General features: G+C 36.6%; 1 protein-coding gene across 1 annotated transcript in view; it reads right to left on the reverse strand.

Moving 5' to 3' along the window:
- Positions 1–17,204, reverse strand: part of LOC123234440 (lipase member J-like) — a 44,871-nt gene extending 27,667 nt beyond the window's left edge. The window contains 1 exon segment of the mRNA XM_044660340.1: positions 17,076–17,204. Within this exon segment, the coding sequence (XP_044516275.1) occupies positions 17,076–17,204 (129 nt within the window).
- Positions 17,205–17,627: the final 423 nt, after the last annotated feature.

Below are 17,627 nucleotides of genomic sequence, written 5' to 3' on the forward strand. Positions count from 1 at the left end.
CCATACTAGTGGGAGATCTAAATATTCCTCTGTCAGATCTTGATAAATCAAACCAAAAAATAAATAAGAAAGAGGTAAGAGAGGTGAATGAAGTCCTAGAAAAATTAGATTTAATTGATATGTGGAGGAAAATAAATAGGGACAAAAAGGAATACACCTTCTTCTCAGCTGCACATGGCACATTCACAAAGATTGACCATGTTATAGGGCATAGAATCATTGCAAACAAATGCAAAAGAGCAGAAATAATAAATGTAACCTTCTCAGATCATAATGCAATAAAAATAATAATTAGTGAGGGCACTTGGACAGGAAAATCAAAACCTAATTGGAAATTAAATAATATGATTCTTCAAAACCAATTTGTCAAAGAAGGAATCATAGAAACAATCAACAATTTCATTGAAGAAAATTACAATGATGAGACATCCTACCAAAATCTGTGGGATGCGGCCAAGGCAGTACTCAGGGGGAAATTTATATCCCTGAGTGCATATATTAACAAATTAAGGAGGGCAGAGATCAATGAATTGGGCATGCAACTCAAAAAATTAGAAAGCGAGCAAATTAAAAACCCCCAGATGGAAACTAAATTAGAAATACTAAAAATCAAGGGAGAAATTAATAAAATCAAAAGTAAAAGAACTATTGAATTAATAAATAAGACTAGAAGCTGGTACTTTGAAAAAACAGATAAAATAGACAAAGTACTAGTCAATCTAATAAAAATAAAAAAGGAAAAAAGAAAACCAAATTGACAGTATCAAAGATGAAAAGGGAAACCTCACCTCTAATGAAGAGGAAATTAAGGCAATCATTAAAAACTATTTTGCCCAATTATATGGCAATAAATATAACAATTTAGGAGATATGGATGAATATTTACAAAAATATAAACTGCCTAGATTAACAGCAGAAGAAATAGAATACCTAAATAACCCCATATCAGAAAAAGAAATTGAACAAGCCATCAAAGAACTCCCTAAGAAAAAATCACCAGGGCCTGATGGATTCACAAGTGAATTCTATCAAACATTCAAAGAGCAACTAATCCCAATACTATACAAATTATTTGATAATATAAACAAAGAAGGAGTCCTACCAAATTCCTTTTATGACACAAATATGGTACTGATTCCAAAGCCAGGGAGATCAAAAACAGAGAAAGAAAACTACAGACCAATCTCTCTAATGAACATAGATGCAAAAATCTTAAATAGAATACTAGCAAAGAGACTCCAGCAAGTAATTAAGAAGATCATCCACCATGATCAGGTGGGATTTATACCAGGAATGCAAGGTTGGTTCAACATTAGGAAAACCATCTACATAATTGACCATATCAACAATCTAACAAACAAAAATCACATGATTATCTCAATAGATGCTGAAAAAGCCTTTGACAAAATATAGCACCCATTCCTATTGAAAACCCTGGAAAGTATAAGAATAAAAGGTCCTTTCCTAAAAATAATAAACAGTATATACCTAAAGCCATCAACAAGCATCATATGCAATGGGGATGAATTAGAAGCCTTTCCAATAAGATCAGAGTTGTTTTCATTTGCATTTCTCTAATTATAAGATATTTAGAACACTTTCTCATGTGCTTATTGATACTTTTGATTTCTTTATCTGAAAATTGCCTATTCATGTCTCTTGCCCATTTATCAATTGGGGAATAGCTTGATTTTTTTTTATACGATTGGTTTAACTCCTTGTATATTTGAGTAATTAGCCCCCTGTCAGAGTTTTGGTTATAAAGATTTTTTCCCAATTTGTTGTTTCCCTTCTGATTTTGGCTACATTGTTTTTCTTTGTACAAAACCTTTTTAGTTTTATATAATCAAAATCATTTATTTTACATTTTTTAATTTTCTCTAACTCTTGCTTGGTTTTAAAATCTCTCCTTTCCCACAGATCTGACAACTAAACTACTCTATGTTCACTTAACTTATTTATAGTTTCCCTCTTTATATTCAAGTCATTCACCCATTCTGAATTTATTTATTTATGTAGGGTGTGAAATGTTGATCTAAACCTATTCTCTCCCATATTGTTTTCCAAATTTCCCAGCAGTTTCTGTCAAATAGTGGATTTTTGTAGCAAAAGTTGGGCTCTTTGGGTTTATCATACACTGTCTTGCTGATGTCATTTACCCCAAGTCTATTCCATTGATCCTACCTTCTGTCTCTTAGCCAGTACCATACCATTTTGATGACCACTGCTTTAGAGTACAGTTTAATATCTGGTACTGCTAGGCCCCCTTCCTTACATTTTTTTCATTATTTCCCTTGATATTCTTGATCTTTTGTTATTCCAGACGAACTTTTTTATAGTTTTTCCTAATTCAGTAAAAACGTTTCTTGGTAGTTTGATAGGTATGGCGCTAAATAGGTAAATTAATTTGGGTAGAATTGTCATTTTTATTATATTAGCTCGACCTACCCATGAGCAATCAATGGCTTTCCAATTGTTTAGATCCAGTTTTATTTGTTTGGAAAGTGTTTTGTAGTTGTTTTCATATAATTGCTGTGTTTGTTTGGTAGATTCCTAAGTATTTATAACCAAAACTCTGACAGGGGGCTAATTACTCAAATATACAAGGAGTTAAACCAATCGTATAAAAAAAAATCAAGCTATTCCCCAATTGATAAATGGGCAAGAGACATGAATAGGCAATTTTCAGATAAAGAAATCAAAAGTATCAATAAGCACATGAGAAAGTGTTCTAAATATCTTATAATTAGAGAAATGCAAATGAAAACAACTCTGAGGTATCACACCTAGCAGATTGGCTAAAATGAAAGAAGGGTAGAGTAATGAATGCCGGAGGGGATGTGGTAAAACTGGGACATTAATGCACTGCTGGTGGAGTTGTAAATTGATCCAACCATTCTGGATGGCAATTTGCAACTATGCTCAAAGGGCTATAAAAGAATGCCTGCCCTTTGATCCAGCCATACCATTGTTGGGTTTGTACCCCAAAGAGATCATAGATAAACAGACTTGTATGAAAATATTTATAGCCGTGCTTTTTGTGGTGGCAAAATACTGGAAAATGAGGGTATGCCCTTCAATTGGGGAATGGCTGAACAAATTGTGGTATATGCTGGTGATGGAATACTATTGTGCTCAAAGGAATAATAAACTGGAGGAATTCCATATGAACTGGAAAGACCTCCAGGAATTGATGCAGAGTGAAAGGAGCAGAGCCAGAAGAACATGGTACACAGAGACCAATACACTGTGGTAAAATAGAATGTAATGGACTTCTGTACTAGCAGCAATGCAAAAACCTGGGACAATTCTGAGGGATTTATGGTAAAGAATGCTACCCACATTCAGAGGAAGAACTACAGTAGTAGAAACAGAAGAAAAATAGCTGCTTGAACACATGGGTTGAGGCAGACATGATTGGGGATGTAGACTCGAAACTACCACACCAATGCAACTATCAACAATTTAGAAATAGGTCTCTATCAATGACACATGTTAAAACCAGTGGAAATACACATCAGCCATCGGGGGGAGGGGGAAGTCAGGGGGTGAAGGGGGAAAGTAAGAGCATGAATTATGTTAACTTTTCAAAAATAAATATTAATAAATGTTAAAAAAATCTTTTAAGGTAACAAAATCAGCAAAAAATTCACAAAAGATTTTTCCAACATTTTTAAAAAGACACAAAAATGCAGGCAAAACAATTAAACAAATACATAGAAAGGAAAGATAGAAAAATTATCTTTCAGGTGTTATGGTGGACAGAAACCATCACTTATAAAACTTAAAAAAAAACTAAAAAATGTTTTCAATGGCTAGGCTTAATTTTTTTCTTTAATTAGCAACAATGATAATCAGATTAACCAAAAGAAATAATCATATACATGCTATCTTTACCTTTTAAAATTTGTAATAATGAAAAGAGATAAATTATCTGAAACAAATTATCAGCTGAATTCATTTCAGATTTATGCCCGATATCACAAAATTCAATAGCATGTTATTTAATCATCCCCATAAATATTGGGAGCATCCCCTCATCCCATGTTATCAAAAATCTATACAAGAGAGAACCTGAAGTTATCTTACTAATGTAGGAACCCACATTTTTGTCACAACTTTGGAAAAAAAATCATTTAAACACTCCAAATCTGCTTCTCTAAGGACAAACTTCAATATAAAGCATCCCAAATCCAGGCATTATCTCTCCAAAGGCAAACCTAAATCCAGGAGCAGTCTTTCCAGGCGCACTTTTCAATCCTGAATGGGAAGAAAGGGGGTGGAAAGCTAAATCTTATCTTAGCTCAGAAGAAAAAGGCATCAAGAGTAGATGTCCAACCTTCAGAAGCAGTTTTCTTTAAAAAATACCTCTCTGTTAGAGCTCTAAGGATTTTTTCTAGAAGGCTCTTAGTCAAGTGTTGTTTCTTTCTTTGTATATGAAGGTCAGTAGGACTTCAGTCTATTTAAGGGATCAATGAAAGACAAAAGTCATTGAGAGGGTTCACAGAAGAATCAAGATATATATTTATAGCTTCTTAGAAATTTCTGATTTGAACCATCTGTCTTAGTCAGAAAAAGATGAAATGACTGAGGAAACCAAGGCATGATGTTTCTGAGCATATTGACCCATTAAATAATGCATGTCATTTGACTAAAATATTGAGACCAAGTTTCTTCCTCAGATAAGGGCTGGACGCCAAATATTGGGGGAAACAGACTTTTTATACAGTAGAAATAATTAATCAAATAAGACCAATTAATCTAAAGGAAATAACATTAGGTAATCTGGTTCTTGACTGAATGAAAGATTACGAACTTTCCAAGAAGGGGAGAGAATAGGTTAACCTAGTGAAAAAGGGCCACCTCTCTGTGTGAGACTAGGTGAAGCGGGAAAGAGTGGGTGCAGTGAAATGAACAGGAGAAGAGAAGATGGGGAATCTTAGTCAATGACCTCAAGGAGATGTGAGGCAAGGTCCTCAGTTGAAAAGAACCACCACAATAACACATTTGTTTCAGTTCCTAGAAGTAACCAGTAGAAGCGAAGTAAATAATTCCCAAAATAATGCAATCTTAATAACATTCCAAGGAGATTGGGAAACTCTGCACTGATTGAAGACAGAAAAGTCTGCCTGTAATTAGGTTAGAAAAATGCTAAAAGAATATATTACAATTTCCTCAGGCTAGGTTCACAAATAAGAACTCAGCCAGGTTAGTAAATAAAGAGAGTGGAAGCAGACATTGGCCAAACCTTGGTTTCTAGAACCTCTATTCCTCTCCCAACTACTTCATCCAATTCTTCAAGAGACATATTGGTTCCTTCAACAAGTAAGAAGCAGATTTTAAATGTAAATTTTTCTGGAAAAGAACCTTTGAGATGTTACACTGACAAGCTCATTCCCACTATCTTACTAAGATAACAAAAGTCATTCTAACTACAGTACCAAAAAGATGGATTCACTCTAAGGTATAAGAGATTGATTCATACACAAATTCATTTCCTGCAATTAGGTTTCCATAGCAAGACTAGAAAGACAACATATGGGGACCGAGAGTTTCTAAGGGGAATGGGAAGTCAGGGAAGAGCTGATTGCCAAAGTTAGAGACAAATGTCCCCTCCTTAGAAACTTTATCTTGGGAGAGAACATGAGATGGCTAACACAAAGTCTTTGTGGGTGATTCATAATTCCAGGGGTCATCCTTCAATTTAAAAACTGATCTTCACTTCTCCTCATCCTCTTTAAATTCTCCAGGCTATGTCGATACAACTCACTCAAAAAGTTGTTGCAAAGCTTGTAAAATAGCATGAGGTTGTTCATTTTATGGCCAATGAGTTGTTGATTAAGAAGTTTGCTAGGAAATCTCCTTCTCCAATCTGCTAAAGAAATGGCAAGGAAATAGCTCAGGGAGGGAAGAAAAAGGATTCCTGCATGGTGAGGATGGGCAGTCTCAGGGGAGTCAGCCAATTCTTAGCAGAAGAGTCCAAAGTTACCCTTCCTGTGAGAGACTCATTTTGTGTGAAGGATACCATTCGTTTTTCACTGGCTCTGCCAGTCTTCAAAGGTGACATGTCCTACAATTTCTTGGGGAACAAAGCAGCAGGGACCTTTCCAGCAGTGTCCTGCCCTTCCTAGCCAAGGAACAAAGGGATACAAGGAAGCTCAGAAGTATATTCCCAGGTAGATTATGAGGGCCTGATCTGGGGGAAACCCCTCCAACTTGATACGTCCACATAATTAGCCCCTTCGTGGACACCAGAGCAGTAATATAGATATAGATATAGATATAGATATAGATATAGATATAGATATAGATATAGATATAGATATAGATATAGATATATGTAATAGCTCTAAAATAGAGCTCTGTAGGAGAAAGATTTTGGGGATTTGGGGGATGAAGAGAAAGCAAGAGGTTACAAGGTTGCCTTTTTTTGTCTTCCTCAAAAATAGGAAAAAAAAACACACTAAAATAGCCAGAATTTTAATAGGATAATCTAAACTTACCACAAAAAAAATTTTTAAGCAACTATAAATAAATTTCCACATTTTCCTTCCTCACTGCATAGACTTGCATATTAAAATAATAGGCAAAGGTTACTTTCCAGTCTTCTATATCCTGTGATGATATTTGCTTGGGCCTTCTCTACTGGGTAAATCTTCCTCAATTATTGCAATCTATTTAATCACCTAGTAGGACTTCGTGTGATTCACAACTTGAGTTCTTCAGCACACACACACATACATACATACATACACACACACAATCTCTACAGAAAAGAAAAACAAAATAGAACTTTCGAATGAGTTCTTGAACAAAAAAATGAATTTACTCAAAGAAATCGGTTAACCTATTTTTTCATAAAGTAAGTCTATTTGTAATTGTTTTCATACCCCCAAAGTAGGAAGGTGACCTATAAAGAACACCAGCATACAAGGACTACTTACAGAATAATAGAAAACAGAAGTGAGTTAGCAGCCAATAGAAAGAATATGAGGAAATCTTATTTCTTGAGGATTGTCTTTGGCATGAACTGAAGAACTGTAGAACAGACTCTTTACTTCATTTGACTCATCTGGTCCCTGACTACATGTATATAAAGCAGCAAGGGAGATATCTAATATTTATTTTATTTTACATATCTTCTAGCCAATCATTAAACATCACCAATGAAAGAATGTTATTCTGAACATGCCAGCTATTGACCAGACCTCAAGGGCTCATTAGGTACTTCTCTTGGCAGCTTCTTACCAAACCACCTCATTAACCAAACAGGAGACCAAATTGTCTTGGCAACAAAGTAGTTACCGGAACCATAGTAAGCATTTAATAAATGTTTGCTGTTTCACTGACTCATGCATCCATCAGTCTAAGATGTTTCAATGAAAAATACACTCTGTTTAGATTTTCAAGCATACTTTTTTTTAATACTTTCATGGATCAGGAAACTGGTCAAATGGATAGAGTTGAAATAACTCCATTCTTTCCCATCACTAACTAGGGTTATTGCAATCTCAGACTGTAGAATGATTATGAGATAGTTTGGGTTAACTTTGGCCCATTAGTGTATTGACTTGATGCCTTACTGAGCCACAAGATTAAATAAAATCAGTTCTAGAAACTTACTGGGAACTCTTGAGATACCGGGATATTTCTTTGTGGGCTGCTTTCATTGGCTTTTCTCTTTCAGTGAACTAATTTTATGTGGTGATTGTTGAATATTTTTTCTTTTGCTTTATTTTTTTAAAATCCTTACCTTCTGTCTTAGAATCAATACTGTGTATTGGTTCCAAGGCAGAAAAGCGATAAGGACTAGGCAATGGGAATTAAATTATTTGCCTATGGTCACACAGCTAAGAAGTATCTGAGGACATATTTGAAACCAGGACCCCCCATCTTTGAGCCTGGCTCTCAATCGACTGAGTCAACTAACTACCCCCCTGAATATATTTTTATTAAAGAGATTGTCTATCATTCCTATTGTTCAGGCGTGGAGCTATCTCATGCTCCAGTATAACCATGACCTGACAATTCTGAATGTTAATTTTACTTGTGGAACAAATTCTGTGGAAGAAGCCTTCTCTAATAAGGCAGTTCAACACTGATGCACCAGGTACAGTCTTGAAGGGTTGCCTAGGTGGCCAAGGGTTAAGTTACATGTAAAGTCATATAGCTTCTCGCCTTCCTGCCTCTCAGGCCAGTTGCATAGTCACTCTTGTTTACTGTTTCTCAAATATTCAATATTTAATAAAATGATTCGCAAGAGAATTGCAATCTGAAGATTATAATCAAGTGTTACATTGAAGGATGGGAGGGAAATACTGGGAAAAGTGCAAAAGTAGAACCATTTCCATTATTAGCCAGTTGGAGTGAAAGTGATCTTGATCTCTGTACCCAACATATAGGATCAGTAGATACTGAAGCAAAGCCCCCCCCCCCAAAAGGATAAGAGGAATCCACATCTTTCTTTGTCTTCCTTTTTTTCTTCTTGCAAAATAGCTAATATGGAAACAGACTTCACATAATTTCACATGGATAGTTGAAATCACATTTCTTGCTTTTCCAGTGGGTAGGGTATTTGAGGGAGAAAAGGAGAGAATTTAGAACTCAAACTTTGTAAAAAAAAGAACATTAAGAATAAATAACCTAGAGAAAAATTATTGTATGGAAGAAAATGACGTGCAGTAAGCCTGAGAAAGCAGATTGGAGTCATGTTATGCATGTCTTTGAATGCTAAACAGAGGAGTTTATTCTTCATTCTATGGACAACATAAAGATACCAGAGCTTTAAAAGTCCATGTAGTCTAAGGCTAAAATCTCTCTGTTGGAGTACACAAATAGCTTATTTATCTATTGTAACAACAGGTAAAATTTTCTCATACACTAAACTTGTAACTACCTTAAAAGAATATAAATAGTTGGAATTCTTCAAAAATGGGAATCTGGTATAAACAATGATTGTGGGAGGAGAGCAATGAAAGGAACATGTTCTCTTGTTCATTCTGTAGTTTTAATTTTCTTCTACTATTTCTGATCAAGTAAAAGTCACTCCTAAATATCCCCTCTGCCTTTTCCTGTTGTCTTATCTCTCTTTTTCCTTCTTGTTTTCTCCTTTATCCTACTCATCAGGTCCCAAAGATAAACACAGCCAAATGGATGACTTTAATATAAGACACACTTTAAAGTTTGTTTTCAAATGAAATGAAAATGTAATGCCAACCCCCTCCTCTATCCTCTCTTGATTTTCAAGCATATTTACTTGATCAATAAAAAGGTAGTTTTTTTAAAATTTTAAACATTTATTAATATTCATTTTTAACATGGTTACATGATTGATGCTCACACTTTCCCCTTCACTCCCCGCACTCCCCCCACCCATGGCCAACACACATTTCCACTGGTTTTGTCATGTGTCCTTGATCAAGACCTATTTCCAAATTGTTGGTAATTGCATTGGTGTGGTAGTTTCAAGTCTACATCCTCAATCATGTCCACCCCAACCCATGCGTTCAAGCAGCTGTTTTTTAAAAATGTTTCCTCTCCTGCAGTCCTTCCTCTGAATGTGGGTAGCGTTCTTTACCATAAATCCCTCAGAATTGTCCTGTGTCATTGCATTGCTGCTGGTACAGAGGTCTGTTACATTCGATTTTACCATAGTATATCAGTCTCTGTGTATAGTGTTCTTCTGGCTCTGCTCCTTTCACTCTGCATTAGTTCCTAGAGGTCTTTCCAGTGGAACTTCTCCAGTTTGTTACTCCTTTTAGCACAATAGTATTCCATCACAAGCATATACCATAATTTGTACGGCCATTCCCCAATTGAAGGGCATACCCTCCTTTTCCAGTTAATAAAAAGGTAGTTTTACAGAGTAAGGTTTTCTAAGTATTTATTCCTCATTAATCCTTCCAAGGCCTTGATTTCCATAGCTTTGGTTCTTTACTTACAGAAAGAAAAAATCTCTTTCCATTTAGGAATCTAAAAGAGAAATACAGATTAATTTGTTCATGAACTTGAAATCTCAGAATTATTTGGCATTCAGTGACAAGAATGTATGCTTCCTCAATCCACCTGTAGCAGCCTGTCTTGGACAGAAGGAAGGCCAATCTGTTGTTGGAAGACTGAAAATCCTGCATGTAGCATATAATAGCAAAGCATGCTCTAAGAATACAATAGGCTTCTGAACTAAAAGTAAAATGGGAGGAAAGATGAGCTCTAGAATTCCTTCCAACTTGACTATTTTAAATATCTGTTGGGAAAAAATATGTTTCTAAAGAGTATTTGAATAATTTTACATTTTTTCCATCAGTCTAAAGCATTCTGATTTTTTAAGTTTTGAAGGCTGCATCCACTTGATGTTTTCTGAAAAGTTAAAATTATGGGTTCCCCCAGGGCAATGGTGATAGGTAGAGTGAGTATATGAATAGGTGGCAGATGACTAGTGAAGAAGACAGGTTTCCTAAAAGAGTCAGAGGAAATATTATTGTAGTAGATAAACCAATGCAAAGGGAGGTGGGTCAGACATGTAACAAAAATGAAAAAGAAAGATTCATCTATGTGCTTCTCTGGTACCCAAGCAACATAAAGGAAGGTTTCCAGCATAATGGGCAGAGGCTTTTGGGGATGATATTCCATTTTATATCACTTCTTAATTTCTCAGAAAAACTCCTAGGGAGAGTTGGACACAACCATTTTCTACCCTGTTTCTCTTTTCAGTCAATCCTCAACCCTCTGCTTTCTGGCTTTTGACTTCACTCATTAGAAACTGTTCTCACCAAAGTAATCAAAAATTTCTCACTTGTCAAATATGATGGTCTTTCCTTCATACTAATTCTTCTAAATCTCCCTGTAGTATTGAACACAGCTAATCACCTCCTCTTGAATATTTTCTGCATTTGGAGTTGTAACCAGGCTAAACAACTGGTGGATGACTCCGATGACTCCTCAGTGTCCTTTGCCAGACCATCATCCATGCCATCTTTCAACTCTAGGTATACCCCAAGGCTCTATCCTGGACTCTTATTTTTTCCCTCTACATACTCCCTCTCAGTAAGCTCATCTGCTCCCATGGCTTTAATTCTCCTCTCTATTGATTATGCTGCTGTCTATTATAAGGATGATATTATAATCTTGTTACATTAGTTTAGAGATAAGAAGTGGAGAAGCTGGCTTGAGAAAGAATTGGAGTTTGAAACAGATCTGAGAAAGAGTGTCAGTTTCAAATGTTGACAGTGCATGGGGGGGGTGCTTAATGTTTTTTTTTTCTGTGCCAGTTTCTCTGAGGGAGTTGGCAGTTACTCTCAGGGAGTGGCAGTGGCTCTCTGAGTACTAGGAGTAGATGACATCTCCTTTTCTCTCTCCTCACTATCTGAAGATAGAAAAAAAGGACAGAAAAGCTGAAGGAGCTAAGTGATTTCATTTTCCAACTTGGGAAGCACTAGTGACTGTCTATTGCTGTTTCATAGATTGTTTTATCTCTGAGAATACCAAAGAAAGTGGTCTTTGTTTTGGACTCTGAGTCTGCTAAGGTTCAATGTCCTAACTTGGTTCTTGCTGAGGCTCAGCCAGCTGACCTTTGTTATTTAGTAACTTGGAGAGAAAGTTAAGAATTATATGCTTCTTATAAGAATAATAGTGTTAGTTTATTGTGGAATAGTGAAAATTTGGGTTAGTCAGATCAGGAAGAATCAGTGTAACCTGTGGAAACAGGAGAAGCAGTTCCTTATAGAACCAGGGAATTTTTTTTCGGTAAAGTTAGAATCCCTTAAAATTAGAAATCCTTTTATATCCTTATATTCTCAATAAATTGTTTATTTTTGTGTAACAAGAGTCTCCTTAGCATCCTTCTGCCTGGCTCTGAAGATAAATTCACTTATGAGGTTCACTTCACTTATATAAACGGAAGATACTTTGTAAGAACAGCAAGCAGAGTGTCTAATTAGTTTATATCCCTAATAAGTTCATTGACATTATTTTTTACACTATGTATCTGTCAAGCATATTCCCAATCAGCTCCCATATCACCAATAGTATATTGGACCTTTTAAACTGGGTTATCCTAGTGTCATCATAAACTCTTCACGTCCAAAAAATAACATTATTTATCTATCTATCTATCTATATCAAGATGATCTATATATGTAACAAATAAAAGATGTTTTGGAGGCTCAGCACCAGAGTTATACCAAACTGAAAAGATTGGTAAATATAGGAAACTTATGAAATGATGAATGGGTTCAAGGAAGATGAAACTAATAACCCTAGATGTCAAAGGGCTACCAGCCTCTCCTCAATGCCACCTGGAAGCCTGGAGATGTAAACAGGTTTCACTTAGAATACCCTCAACCAACCACAGCAGGAATAATAGGGAAGCTGATATCTTGACAGTTGAGTGCTAGTCTTTTGATACTAAATTAATTATAATGGTAGATATTGATGATGGAGATATTGTTATCTGACTGTGAAATGTTTTGTCTGAATTCAGATACAGCTTCAGGAGTTGAAGCTGTATGCTTCTCTGTCCCTTTGAATTTCCTGAAACTGTCTTATGGCTGTCTCTTTTGCTGTTGTTGTAAAGCTAATCCACAAAAGCAAGTAAATGATATTGGTTTATAATGAAAGGTTTTACTTTGAGTATATTTAATGAATAGGGAAATTCCTGGGAAGGAGAAAGGGTATAGGAGGTACAAATCCTAAACTAATGTCTAAATCTATCCCCAAGTAGCAAAGATAACTGCTTTCAGCATGTTGGGGCCGGGTCTGACAAGGCCTGTTGGAGATGGCTCTGCCTGTCTATAGTTGAAACAAGCTGCAACTTGGATGAATAGATCTGTATTTGATTTGATGATATTATTAATTTGTAGATGCTATTCCTTGATATTAAGATCAAGAGTTGATACTAAAACTCCTATGGATACAGGTCAATCATAGCCTAATCTATTAGTCCAGGAGAGAAAGGATTTAAACACCACCCTCAAATCCCTGGCTCAAGATTGAGACCAAGAGGCTTGGTCTCTCTCCTGTTTATAGTGAAATCTCAACCAATGATTGGGTCTCATGCCTTGGCATGGGATCAGGAATCTCCAAGATTCCAAACCTCAACTGGCACCCTGCCCCCAGACATGGCCACTTGCTACTTTTGCAAAATTTAACTTTCAATATGCCAAACTTAACTCACAAAAGAGAGAGAGTTTGATAGAGCTAGAAATAGGTCTTGGCCTTTATAACTTAAGTTAGAAGGGTCCCAGATTTCAGCCCAGCAAGGTCCCTTCCATGCTTCACTGCCACTTGCCAAGTGCCAGGGAGTCAGTCTTCTCAAGAGTAGAAGTAAATGGAAGTAAAAGTCCTTCTTGAACTTGCCTTTTAAACTCCATTAGCTCCTTCCTCCCTGGAGATGTTGTACACCAATACCGATTTATGCTGATGCCAAGGGATGGTAAGGCTAGACTCTGTCCTTGCGATCAATGTCCCCTAAATAATTTACTTCACACATATGTACCCAATTTTTTTAAACTATTGGCATATATCTACAACTTTCTTTATGTGACAAATGTAGAGTATATATATATATATATATACATATACATATATATATATATTTCATATATTTATATATATTAAATATATATACTTGTGTATATATATAATTTATATATTTATATATATTAAATATATATACTTTTGTATATATTTAATATATATAATATATATTTAGATATTACATAATTATCTATATCACATAGATATAGATAAAAGAAAACTTAAAAATCTAATGAAGGGGCAGCTGGGTAGCTCAGTGGATTGAGAGTCAGGCCTAGAGACGGGAGGTCCTAGGTTCAAATCCGGCCTCAGACACTTCCCAGCTGTGTGACCCTGGTAAGTCCCTTGACTCCCATTGCCCACCCTTACCACTCTTCCACCAAGGAGCCAATACACAGAAGTTAAGGGTTTAACAAAAGCAAAAAAAAATCTAATGAAAAAAAATTAAATTAAAAGGAAAGGCCAAAAAACCAAACCCACAAATATCCTGTATCTACTAAGTGAAAGCCACTAAAAGAGAAGCTTTAATGGTTGAAGTACTGCTATTGTTGTTTATCCTTCCTTTTTGTGAGGACCAGTGACATCACAGTATGATGTCTTGACTTGTTTGTGAATTGGATTTAAGTGAGGTGGAGTTGCTCAAAGTCTTCAGCCTCACTTTCTCTTTCAGAGCCTTTGAAGTCCAATGGTAAAACAAAACCAGGATGATTGGTGATGGCTCAGGATGCAGTGGATGACCTTAGCATTAAGCTTTAAGCACTCCATTGCATGTGCTTCAGCTGCCTTTGTGATTGTTCTCATTCATCTCTTCCACTGGGGTAGTCTTCACATGCGTGGAGTAGACATACTCCTAAGTCACTGACAGACTGGAGGATTATCAAGGACTCAAAGATATTTAGATCAAACTAGTTTAGCCCATCTCCCAAGACAGTTTTAGTGAGGCGTGCCTGCTAGGCATGCTTCACCTTCAAGGACACATAGATGAGAGTTGAGGGAAAGTTGAACAAAGGTGGATGAGCAGCCCTGAAAAGGACTAGTCAAGCCCTCACAGGAGAGGAGCTAGTCCTTACATACCACAATAGCCAGCAGATACAGCTTACTAACTGTGCAGCCTTGGGTAAGTCACTTAACTGTTTTTGCCTCAGTTGTCTCTTCTATAAGATGATCAGGCAGGGGAAGGAAATGGGAAACCACTCCAGTAATTTTGCCAGGAAACTCCAAAAGAAATCATGAAAAAATCTAGCAAAACTAATTAATTTAACAACAAATTGCCCTCACTCCATCTGATAACCATTGAATAAAGAAGAGTCATCATTTAGTTTAATGGAGACACATTTAAAAGAGGAGACAATGGCTTCAGATTGAATATTTACAAGTTCAAAAAGAAGATCGATTAATATAATGAACCAGAGTTCTTAAATGAAGGAGGTAAATTTGAGCCTGGAGGAATCATGGAGACTTTGGTGGAGCATACCCAAGATTGAAATTAGACTCTAAAAGGAAATACTATATTCCAAGGAAGTATAATAGATCATGATCAAGAGATGGAGGGAAATTGTTGGTTTAGTCTTTGTGCCCAGGCCTTAGGCACTAAGGTGAGGAGGAAGCTATGAGGTGTTAATGATTTAAAGCACGCCTAGCCCTCAGCAGCTCTGAGACCTTAGAAAGATTATTTAACCAATTTGGGCTTGAGCATTCTGCTTTCATGTGCAAAAGGAATTGAGGGTTTGAAGTCCCAAAGAACTATAGAATAAGGTCATTGATTGATAGGCTTTGGGAAAATCTTATATAAACTGGAGATAAAAGAGAGTGTAGCTTGTTAGGGTTACTGGCTTGACACAGTATCAATGGTTGGAAGCCTAGAGAGGCCCAGAGACCTACATCTGAATGTCTTTGCAGAAACTTCTCTTATATGTCTTTACTAATTGTTTGTTGGTATCCAGTAAAAATGTCTTGTATTCTTCTTTGCCTCACTCATCCAATCTCTTTTCTAAAATACTATTAAGTTAGTACAACTTATTCTCACTAGGGGGAAGGGAAGAAAAAGGGGATAGTAAGATAATGCATGGGTAAGTAGGTAGTACAATAGACAGAGTATTGGACTTGGAATCAGAAAGGCTTATTTTCATAAACTTAAAATCTGATCTCAAACATTTACTAACTGTGTCACTCTGGACAAGTCACTGAACGTTGTTTACTTCAGTTCCTCATCTATAAAATGAACTAGAATGAGAAGGAAATGACAAATCGCTCTACTATCTGGGCCAAGAAAACCTCAAAATGGAGTCAGAAGGAGTAGGACATGACTGAAATGATTCAACAACAACAAAAATAATGCATTCTTGTTTTAGGTCAGATATAGGCTTTGCCCAAATGATCTGGTGAGATCTAATGTATGAGCTTAATGAGAACAATGTAGAAATGTATAGGATCCTGAAGGAGCTAATCAAGCTATTTTTCTTGAGTTCCCATTCTGTTCAGGGCTTGAAAGAGAAGAATGAACAAGGCCATGCTGCCCTCTTGTTCCTGTTTACCAGCAGAGATGGAATCCCTAATCTCTTCTCCTGCTTGGAAATTCTACCTTCTTTCACAAACTGATTGAGAGCCTGCTATCACCTTCCTGCTTGCTATTTGAAATGTTAGACATTTCAGCTTGCTGACAGCTTCCTCAGCAGGTGGTTTCCCTGCAGGGGAAGAACATAGATCCAATATGCATGTCCAACCTTTCTCTCTCAATACATTCCTTTAATTTTTTTAGACAAATTTGTCTTCTCAGTTAACCATGTGGCATCAGAAGTAGGATCAGAAAGCTGAGGATAGAAGGGCACGACTCCTTCCAAAGATGTCCGGTACCAAACAGGCATTTGGCCCCATCTTCATTTTGACCATCTATTGGTTGAGTGCTGTCTTCCCCCTACAACTCTTGAACTCTGGATGATGGATATTTGTTTCATGTTTCTGTTCCAGGGCTTGGCAAATCTCCCTTGATTCTTCTCTGCACACTTTTTTGGGCTGATATAGCCACATGCTTCAATCTGGCCATGTCTTCTCTCTTGGTCCTTCAGGAGGAGCTAATTTTTTAGTTTCTATGATGGTCCAAAAGGGCCAGGTTCTGGGTGCTCTCGCTGAAGCTCTGGGAGGTATATGAGCCTATATCAGAGAATGGTGGTGTTTTTATGTTAATGAATGCAGCCTTGTTGAACAATATGTTAAAGATCCATAGTCCACAGTAGCAGTTTTGGATACATTGGGGACCTGGAATCTTGACCTTCTCAAGCCCATAGGCTTCCCTGAATTTTTCTAGTTACTTTTGTGCTTCTATTCACCCTTCTCTTTTTTCTCTTAGTTGCTTTGTCCAGTGCTGCTGCATATCTCTGTTAGACCAATGCTCAACTTCCACTATTGACTAGATAGTCATTCAGGCTCTTCTCCATCTTTGATCATTGGATGGGGGCAGGGCTTGATGACAACCTTGCCCCAAAGGGGAAGAATATGGAAATGTACATGATCCTGATCATATCAAGCTATCTTTCTTGAGTTACCACATTCTTTAGAGACTGTAATGGAGGAATGAACAAGGACATGCTTCCCTTTTCTTCCTGTTCACCAGCTAATAGCCTCTTCTCTTGATTGGGCATTCCTCCCTCTTTACAAGCTGATTGCAAGCCCATCATCCTCTTCCTGCTTGTGATTTAACCTTTAAAAAGTCCTGCTTTCAGGCTGATTTCATAATAACCTGGAAATACTTACATGAATCAATATAAAGTGAGGTGATCAAAACCAGAAAGACATTGTACACAGTAATAGCAATATTTCTGATGAATAGCTAGCTATGAATGACCTAGTTATTCCCCAAAATGCAGTGATCCAAGACAATCTCAGAGACTCATGATGAAAAATGATGTCTGCCTCCAGAGAAAGAGCTGGCAGAGTCTGATTGTATACCAAAACATACTTCATTTCACTTTCTTTCTTCTTATGATTATTTTATTATTTCAAAATCTCTCCTACAATATGACCAACATGGAAAAATGCTTTACATTTTTACACATGTAAAGTATATATCAGACTGCTTAGCATTTGAGGAAGGGGGA

The sequence above is a fragment of the Gracilinanus agilis genome, chromosome 2, assembly GCF_016433145.1.
Source record: "Gracilinanus agilis isolate LMUSP501 chromosome 2, AgileGrace, whole genome shotgun sequence".
Classification (NCBI taxonomy): Eukaryota; Metazoa; Chordata; class Mammalia; order Didelphimorphia; family Didelphidae; genus Gracilinanus; species Gracilinanus agilis.